Source organism: Oncorhynchus masou, unplaced genomic scaffold (genome assembly GCF_036934945.1).
Source record: "Oncorhynchus masou masou isolate Uvic2021 unplaced genomic scaffold, UVic_Omas_1.1 unplaced_scaffold_7189, whole genome shotgun sequence".
Lineage (NCBI taxonomy): Eukaryota > Metazoa > Chordata > Actinopteri > Salmoniformes > Salmonidae > Oncorhynchus > Oncorhynchus masou.
Genome location: NW_027016584.1, coordinates 1 through 10,710, shown reverse-complemented (window position 1 = coordinate 10,710; position 10,710 = coordinate 1). Strand labels below are relative to the sequence as shown.

At 40.8% G+C, this 10,710-nt stretch overlaps 1 protein-coding gene across 1 annotated transcript; it reads right to left on the bottom strand.

Moving 5' to 3' along the window:
- Positions 1 to 6,476: 6,476 nt before the first annotated feature.
- On the bottom strand, positions 6,477 to 7,511 carry LOC135538885 (trace amine-associated receptor 13c-like). The gene has a single exon (XM_064964772.1). It carries the CDS (start codon positions 7,509 to 7,511, stop codon positions 6,477 to 6,479), a length of 1,035 nt encoding a protein of 344 aa, XP_064820844.1.
- Between the last annotated feature and the right edge of the window lie 3,199 nt (positions 7,512 to 10,710).

Sequence of the window (10,710 nt, the reverse complement as noted above, 5' to 3'; positions counted from 1 at the left end):
CCAATAGTCTGTTCTGGACTTGGGGACTGTGAAGAGTTCTCTGGTGGTATGTCTTGTGGGGTATGCATAAGTGTCCGCTCATCTCGGCTCATTCAACATGTCAATACCTCTCAAAATACAAATAGTGATGAAGTCAATCTCTCCTCCACTTTGAGCCAGGAGAGATTGACATGCATATTATTAATTAGCTCTCTGTGTACATCCAAGGGCCAGCCGTGCTACCCTGTTCCGAGACAATTGAAATTTTCTTAAGTCCCTCTTTGTGACACCTGACCACACAACTGAACTGTGGTCCAGGTGCGACAAACTAGGACCCGTAGTACCTGTCTTGTTTATAGTGCTGTTGAGAAGGCAGAGTAGCGCTTTATTATGGACAGACTTCTCCCCATCCTAGCTACAGTTGTACAGTATCAATATGTTTTGACCAAGACAGTTTACAATCCAGGGTTACTCCAAGCAGTTTAGTCTCCTCAACTTGCTCATATACCAAATGATTCATTACTGTAACGGTTTTCTTCCGCTGAAGGAGAGGAGGACCAAAATGCAGCGTTGTTAGTGTTCATCTTTAATATAGATGATAAACTAGAACACTACAAAATACACAAAGTGAAAAACCGAAACAGTCCTATCTGGTGCAATGACACAAAGACACATGACAATCACCCACAAAATACCCAAAGAACATGGCTGCCTAAATATGGTTCCCAATCAGAGACAATGACAGACAGCTGCCTCTAATTGAGAACCAATCTAGGCAACAATAGACATACAGAACTACCTAGAAAGGAAACAGCCCCATAAAAATACAAAACCCCTAGACCAGACAAAACACATAAATCCCCCATGTTACATCCTGACCTAACCAAAATAATAAAGAAAACAAAGATAACTAAGGCCAGGGCGTGACAATTACAACATTTTGTTAAGGTTTAGGGTTTAGCGTAATGATTTGTCCCTATTACAATGCTTTTAGTTTTTCAAATATTTAGGACTAACTTATTCATTGCCACCCATTCTGAAACTAACTGCAGCTCTTTGTTATCTGTTGCAGTCATTTCAGTTGCTGTGGTAGCTGACATGTATAGTGTTGAGTTATCCGCATGCATAGACACACTGGCTTTACTCAAAGCCAGTATCATGTCATTGGTAAGGATTTTAAAAAGTAAGGGGTCCTGATTCTGTTGGAGAGGATTTTGTTGGAGAGGCTTCCATTAAAGAACACTCTCTGTTCTGTTAGACAGGTAACTCTTCATCCACAATATAGCAGTATAGCAGGGGGTGTAAAGCCATAACACATATGTTTTTCCAGCAACAGACTATGTCAAAAGCTGCACTGAAGCCTAACAAAACAGCGCCCACAATCTCTCAGCCAATCATCAGTAATTTGTGTAAGTGCTGTGCTTGTTGAATGTCCTTCCATATAAGCGTGCTGAAAGTATGTTGTCAATTAGTTTACTGTAAAATAGCATGGTATCTGGTCAAACATAATTTTTTCGAAAAATGTACTAAGGGTTGGTAACAGGCTGATTGGTCAGCTATTTGAGCCATTCTTAGGTAGGGGTATAACTTCTGCTTCCCTCCAGGCCTGAGGGCACAGACTTCCAATAAATCTTAAATTGAAGATAAGGCAAATAGGAGTGTCAATATTGTCCAATAATATCCTCAGTAATTTTCCATACATCAGACCCCGTTGGCTTGTCAATCAAAAAATTAACCTCATCCACACTTACTTTACTGGATTTCAAAATTACAAGGCTTGTCTTTCATAACTTGGTCAGATATACTTGGATGTGTGGTCTCAGCGTTTGTTGCTGGTGTAACAGTATAACTTTAGTCCGTCCCCTCGCCCCTACCCAGGCTCGAACCAGGGACCCTCTGCACACAGGCAACAGTCATCCACTAAACATCGTTACCCATCGCTCCACAAAAGCTGTGGCCCTTGCAGAGCAAGGGGAACCCCTACTTCAAGGTCTCAGAGCAAGTGACGTCACCGATTGAAACGCTATTAGCGCGCACCACCGCTAACTAGCTAGCCATTTCACATCGGTTACACTGGCATGTCATGCCTAAGTTTGCTAATCTTGTCAATTAAAAAACATTAAAGTAGTTGGCAATATCAGCGGGTTTTGTGATGAATGAGCCATCTGATTCAATGAATGGTGGAGCGGAGTTTGCCTATTTGCCCACAATTTCATTTCAGGTGCTCTAAAGCTTTAAAAAATATATAATTCTTTGTCATTTATCTTTGTTTCATAGTGTAGTTTATTTTATTTTGTATTCAGTTTAGTCACATGATTTCTGAATTTATCATTTATTTTGCCTCATCCCTCTTTACCATACAATTTTAAAATTCCTCATCAATCCATGGGGATTTAACAGTTTGTACAGTCATTTTCTTAATGGGTGCATGGATAAGCAATTTCCTAACTTTGTCAAGTGCAGTGTCTGGTTGCTCCTCATTACACACCATGGACCAACGAATGTCAACAACATATAGGAATCACTACAAAACGTATTGTATGACCTACACTACATTAGGCCCAGCCTTTTGAACTTTAGTTTTCTTATATATGGCTACTATATTGTGATCACTACATCCGATGGATTTGGATACTGCTTTCAAACAAAATTCTGCAGCACTAGTAAACATGTGATCAATACAGTGGGTAGGCAAGGGGATGAATGAACCAATTGGATGCTAGGGATGATTAGTCATGAATCACAAACTGGAATATTATTTATTTATTGACTACACAAAGCATAGTCAAACACATTAAAAAAGATTACAGAGGGAGACAGATTAACCAAAATGACAATCATGAATAATACAGTACATACTGTAAATCCATTTACAGCAAGAACATGCACAGTTATCCATCTTGAAAATCTTCATATTATTTTAGGCAGATTATATTTATTGAAGAAAAATCTCTGCTCATATTATATAGTCCACTGAAGAAGGTTAAGGATTGGAAAACAAACAGGAATATCAGACATCTGAGGTATAGAACGTGATCAAACGTACTGCTGGATCTCAGATACAGATGTAGAGACATGAACCAAAAACAGAAAAGCATTCATATGTGACTCATTTGTAAAAGAGAAAGTATAATTATCACATTATATCCTACATTATTGGTGTAGGGATTTCCTCCTCTTCTTCCGAAGAGGAGAGGCGAAAAGGATCGGAGGACCAATATGCGGCGTGGTAAATGTCCATGGTTATTTTAATAAGAAATAGTACACATGAACAACTGAATACAAAAACAATAACCGAAACCCAAAACAGTACCGTGTGGTGAAAAACACAGACACGGAAACAAACACCCACAAACGCACAGTGAAACCCAGGCTACCTAAGTATGATTCTCAATCAGAGACAACTAATGACACCTGCCTCTGATTGAGAACCATACCAGGCCGAAACATAGAAATCCCCAAATCATAGAAAAACAAACATAGACTGCCCACCCACCCCAACTCACACCCTGACCATACTAAACAATGACAAAACATAGGAAATAAAGGTCAGAACGTGACAATTGGACAATTTCACAGACCCAGATTAAATAAATCCAGGTGTATGTTCAATTATGGTTTATAAACCTTAAACAAAAAATGGGATTTCATGAAAATCCCACATTGCCCCTTTAACCTTGGATTACAGAATATGGTATGTGATAAAAAAAGAAAGTAAATTAAGAATATTAACCAAAATCCAGGAATAGTTTAGGTCAAATTATCTTTACAGTATTCATTAAATCCAGTATAATCCTGGGATAGGGCTAGACTTAATCTGTGTTCATAAAGCCGCCCCTATATCATCTCCTAATTTAATTTAACACAGCATTACTATTTTGTTTAACACAGATGACTATTTAGTTTAACACAGATGACTATTTAGTTTAACACATATGACTGTTTAGTTTACCACATATGACTATTTAGTTTACCACAGATTACTATTTAGTTTAACACAACATGACCATTTAGTTTACCACATATTACTATTTAGTTTACCACAGATTACTATTTAGTTTAACACATATGACTATTTAGTTTAACACATATGACTATTTAGTTTACCACAGATTACTATTTAGTTTACCACATATGACTATTTAGTTTACCACATATTACTATTTAGTTTAACACATATGACTATTTAGTTTACCACATATTACTATTTAGTTTACCACAGATTACTATTTAGTTTACCACATATTACTATTTAGTTTACCACATATGACTATTTAGTTTACCACAGATTACTATTTAGTTTACCACATATTACTATTTAGTTTAACGCAACATGACTATTTAATTTAACAAAGCATGACTATTTATTTTTTACACAACATGACATTTAAATGCAACAGTGTATAAGGCTCAATGTCATATACAACTGTGAATGTACTGTATAATCAGAACTTCAATGACCTAACAGCCTTGGGCTTTGAGCCAAATATCAGCTGCCCTCTGTCTGAAAACAGACTGACGAATACCCAGGAACACAAAGTTAACAAACACACACAGAGAGATGACTGTGGTGAAAATAGTATTATTATAACCAAAGTCAGTACTAGCTGAAAGTTTTAGTCAAATGCCAGATGGACTGGTCCATTGGAAAATGATTAGCTAGTGTGGGGGCCTGGAGGAAAAGAAGGGGCCAGTGTATTAGAAATGCCTGGGCCAACTTTTGATAACAGTCCGCCAGTGGCTGCTGCTCCCAGTTATGTACAGTGCACTTGGAAAGTATTCAGACCCCTTGACTTTTTCCACATTTTGTTATGCTAAAGCCTTATTCCAAAATGGATAACATCATTTTTTCCTGTCATCAATCTACACACAATACCCCACAATGACAAAGCAAAAAGAGTTTTTGAGAATGTTCTGCCCCAAAAAACTAAAAACAACTGAAATATCACATTTACATTGTTAAATCACATTTGACAGCGATTACAGCCTTGAGTCTTCTTGAGTATAATGCCACAAACGTGGCACACCTGTATTTGGGGAGTTTCTCCCATTCTTCTCTGTAGGTCCTCTCAAGCTCTGTCAGGTTGGATGGGGAGCGTTGATGCACAGCTATTTTCAAGTTTCTCCAGAGACGTTCAATCGGGTTCAAGTCCAGGCTCAGGCCTCTCTCATCTTTTTAAGTGGGAGAACCTGCACAATTGGTGGCTGACTAAATACTTTTTTGCCTAACTGTATGTATGTATGTATGTATGTATGTATGTATGTATGTATGTATGTATGTATGTATGTATGTATGTATGTATGTATGTATGTATGTATGTACTAGATATGGGAGTGGAGAGGCTACAGTAACTCATTAGTGAATATTGCTGGATTTGCTGTGGATAGGTCTACTGCAGTCTTCCCCATGTTCAAATAAAACGTTATTAAATTGCTTTTGAATCCTATAACCCTGTGGCTGATGGTTTAAAAAAGGACGAACAGCAAGGAAAATATTTGTCACACTTATTTGTCTGTACCGGTTATGGACATATTTATTTTAACAATTGTAATATTGAACAACAGGTTTGAAATATATTTCCAGAAATGATCATTCTAAACCCCTTCCTGAACCTGCTGTAAAATAATGCGTACACCATGGGATTCATAGTTCAATTCAAATATCCAATCCATATTAATGTTACAGACAAAACTGGTGGGGTAAAGTAACTAATTAAGGGATCAATGCAGTTGGAGACTGTTGGAGATAAAAGGGTGTCCAGAATGATAGAAATACCCTCATAATGATACCAAGTGTTTTGGTGGCCTTTCTCTGTGATTTGCCTACAGAGTTCTGATTGGTTGTACCATGAATTGAATGTGCCTTTCTCTGTGCTATAAGGATAATCTTTAGGTAGATGCTAATCATCCCTACTCCTGGAGACACAGTACTCAATACTTGTGAAACTAAAGAACCTCACAGGCAACATATTTATAGGAAAAATTCCAATTCCCCAAATAATGCACTCTGCTTCCTGATCTGTGTGTCATGCTTTTCAGTCACATGATCCACTCTATGCTCTGCTTTACAGAAAGCTCAAATTTCAAATGGGCTCAAACCCTGTTGTTTAGTTCAACATCAGCCATTAGACCAAAAACTGTTTAGCTCAACACCAGCCATTATATTCAAAGATGATTGAGTTAAAAGAAAATCCAAAGATACATTTTGTGTTCTTTATGAAAATGTATTGTACGGTAGACTATGCTACATTGAAAATACAATAAAATGTAAATAAAAGAGATAGAAAGGATTTATAAGTAAAACACAGTTACACAAAAAGACCTGGCAAGTATTGACAGCAGTAGAATGTGCAGAAGAGGTTTTGTCAAATGCTTCTCTTCATTTGCCTCCTTGAACACATTATCCAATGTGGCCACGTCATTGTTTAGGTTTTAAAAGGTAAGTGCATACTGTTCACACACAGTTTTGCAATATATTAATGTAGCTTTACAATAGATCATGTAGTAGCAAATACATTTATATAAGAAGAATGTCTATTGAATATTTTCAATGTCACAATGAGATTAAGACATTTTCGAAACCATGGATAAAACAGTGCATAGATGATTGGATTTGCAGTAGAATTAAAGTAACCCAGCCAGATAAACACTTCAAAGAGAATAGGTGGTGTGCTAAAGTTTGTGTATGGATCAACTATGGAATTAACAAAGAAAGGCAGCCAGCAAAAGATGAAAACACCCACCACAATGCCTAAAGTTTTAGCTGCTTTCCGCTCTGACCGTTGAGACACCACACCTCTACCTCCCTCATTGGAATTATTTTGACTGTCTTCAATCTTTTTTATATGTGTTTTTGCCACCAAAAATATTTTGGTATACAAACCCACCATTACAGAGCATGGAAAGAAAAAGGCTATCAATGTGTCTAGGGCACCCCACAGTGCATTAAGGAAAAGATTACAACTTCCCAGGCAGTATATGGATGCAATGAATTCATCCAGTCCTCTTACATTTGCTTTGGAATATAGTAGGCAATAGGAGTACAATGCAGCAACGGCCCAACTGGCAAAAACCATGAGCCATGCTATTGGTATAGTAATCTTGGTGGAATAACGAAGTGGACTGCACACAGCCTCATATCGATCTATGGCTATGAATACCAGGTGGAAAATTGAAACAGATGTGAGGAACATATCAAAACTAGAATGCAGCAAACAAAAAGCATCTCCAAAGTACCAGCAGCCCTCCACAGCCCTCATTGTACTAAAAGGCATCACAGTTACTCCAAGCAGCAGGTCTGCAACTGCCAAAGACATTATAAGCATGTTAGTTGGCGTGTGGAGCTGTTTTATGTGAGCAATGGAGATAATGACCACACTGTTCCCTAGAATAGTGACCAGCATACCTGAAACAAAAAAAATGTATAAAGCAATTTGAACCCCTTCACTGAAGATTTCTCTGGTGCAGGAGGCATTTGATTCTGGGTAACAGAACATCTTAGGATCCAGATGTTGATGAGATGAGATATCCATTGCCAAAATCAAAAAGACATTCAAGTTAGAGCTGATCACTTGCTACTGTAGTCACAGGTGCAGGCGTGTGAGTGGTGCTGAATTCAGCACAGTCTTCTTAGAAGAATGACAGTGTTTATATACCCTATTGGACATATTTTGGGCACACCCCTTTCCCAGCTACCAGCCAGTTATAATAGGTTACATGATTTACATCTGTTTATATTATATGTGTATGTTCAAGTAATATACACCAACAGTATGATAGTGTACCTCGATAATGATGTCATGAGCTCTAAGTTCATTTGTGCCACACTACACAGACATACTGTTCCAGAAATAGGCACGAGGGGGAGAGAAAGAACACTATTCAACAAGGTGACAAGCACAGGCATGACAAACACATTTATTTCAGGCAAGTAGCTTTATTTGAAACAGCTTCAAAGCAGCTTCTGTTACATTTTCACTCAAGCTTTATAACTTTGAGTTGCATAACTGTCACATGTTACATCCCATCATAATTCATATATTTATTTGAACACACATCATACAATGTCAACTGAAACTTTACTCAGAATACAATCTAAATCTACAAGAACCTCTGTGAAAGATGTGACCACTGATGATGATTCTCAAAGCCCTCCTGAACCAAGGCCCTTCTCCCCCAATTGCTCAGCACTAGGAAGAGTCTTGGTGGTTCCAAACTTCCTCCCTTTAAGAATGATGGAAGCCACTGTGTTCTTGGGGACCTTAAATGCTAAAGTAATGTTTTGGTATCCTTCCCCAGGTTTGTGCCTCTACACAATCCTGTCTCAGAGCTCTACGGACAATTCCTTCGACCTCATGGCTTGGATTTTGCTCTGGCATCCACTGTCAACTGTGGGACCTTGTATAGACAGGTGTGTGCCTTTCCAAATCATGTCCAATCAATTGAATTTACCACAGATGGACTCCGATCAAGCCGTAGAAACATCTCAATGATGAGGGTCTGAAAAGTTATGTAAATAAGCAATTTCTGTTTTTTATTTTGTATAAATTAGCAAACAGTTCTGAAACTTGTTTTTGCTTTTTCATTATGGAGTATTGTGTGAGATGATGAGGATTTAAAAAAAAATCTATTGTAGAATAAGACTGTAATGTAACAACATTTGGAAAAAGTGTGGGGGGGATCTGAATACTTTCTGAATCAACTATGTATTTATGTACAGTGGGGCAAAAAAGGATTTATTCAGCCACCAATTGTGCAAGTTCTCCCACTTAAAAAGATGAGAGAGGCCTGTAATTTTCATCATAGGTACACTACAACTATGACAGACAAAATGAGAAGAAAAAAAAATCCAGAAAATCACATTGGAGGATTTTTAATGAATTTATTTGCAGATCATGGTGGAAAATAAGTTTTTGGTCAATAACAAAAGTTTATCTAAATACTTTGTTATATACCCTTTGTTGGCAATGACAGAGGTCAAACGTTTTCTGTAAGTCTTCACAAGGTTTTCACACACAGTTTGTAACAATCCGGGTGTCGTGGGTGTGGAGTCAAATGCAGGAGACAGAGAGTACAATGCTGTGCTCTTTTAATGCACTAAACGCATCACATGGGTGCTAACAATGATCACGGCCCCAAAACACAGGGAATGTCAAAATGACGATTCAAAAATGCACGACTAGGAACTAACATGTTCCTCTGATACAGAGCAGAAGGTTACAAAGAATAATCCCGCACAACAACCAGGCGGGCCGGCTGTCTAATAAAGACAAACTAATCATACACACAGGTGCTACCAATAAACATACAAGGAGGGGGAGAAAAGACAATCAGTGGCAGCTAATAGGCCGGTGACGACGACCAGCGAGCGCCACCCGACCGGGAAGGGAAACCAACCTCAGTCGGACTCGTGGCAGTACCCCTTCCCCGACACGCGGCTCCCGCAGCGCGCCGACACCGGCCTCGAGGTCGCCCGGAGGACGAGGTGCAGGGCGATCCGGATGGAGGCGATGGAAATCCCTCAACATGGATGGATCCAAGATGTCCCCCACCGGTACCCAGCACCTCTCCTCCAGACCGTACCCCTCCCAGTCCACAAGGTACTGCAGGCCCCTCACCCGGCGTCTTGAGTCCAGAATGGCCCGGATCGTATACGCCGGGGACCCCTCGATGTCCAGAGAGGGGGAGGGAGCCTCCGGCACCTTACTGTCCTGCAGGGGACCAGCTACCACCGGCCTGAGGAGAGACACATGAAACGAGGGGTTAATGCGATAATAGGAAGGGAGTTGTAATCGATAACACACCTCGTTTATTCTCCTCAGGACTTTACAGGGCCCTACACACTGCGGACCCAGCTTTCGGCAGGGCAAGCGGAGAGGTAGGTTTCGGGTCGAGAGCCAGACCCTGTCCCCCGGTACAAACACGGGGGCCTCACTGCCGTGGCGGTCAGCACTCCTCTTCTGCCATCCACTCGCTTGTCGTAGAGATTCCTGGACGGCCCTCCGGGTCTCCTTGGAGCGCTGTACCCATTCCTCCACCGCAGGAGCCTCGGTCTGGCTCGGATGCCATGGTGCCAGGACCGGCTGGTACCCCAACACACACTGAAAAGGGGACACGTTAGTAGAGGAGTGGCGTAGTGAGTTCTGGGCCATTTCAGCCCAGGGAATGTATCGTGCCCACTCCCTGGCCGATCCTGGCAATACGACCGCAGAAACCTACCCACCTCCTGGTTCAGTCTCTCCACCTGCCCATTACTCTCAGGGTGATAACCGGAGGTCAGGCTGACAGAGACCCCCAAACGCTCCATGAAAGCCCTCCATACCCGAGACGTGAATTGGGGCCCCGATCAGAAACGATGTCCTCCGGCACCCCGTAGTGCCGAAAGACATGGGTGAATAATGCCTCCGCAGTCTGTAGGGCTGTAGGGATACCGGGCAACGGGAAGGAGACGGCAGGACTTAGAGAACCGATCCACAATCACTAGAACCGTGGTGTTCCCCTGAGACGAGCGGAAGATCGGTCAGGAAATCTACTGATAGATGTGACCATGGCCGCTGTGGAATGGGGAGGGGTTGTAATTTCCCTCTAGGAAGGTGCCTAGGAGCCTTACTCTGGGCGCACACCGAACAGGAGGAGACATAACCCTTAATGTCCTTAGCCAAAGTAGGCCACCAATACCTCCCCTGAAGGCTCCCCACTGTCCTCGTCACCCCAGGGTGACCCGAGGAGGGT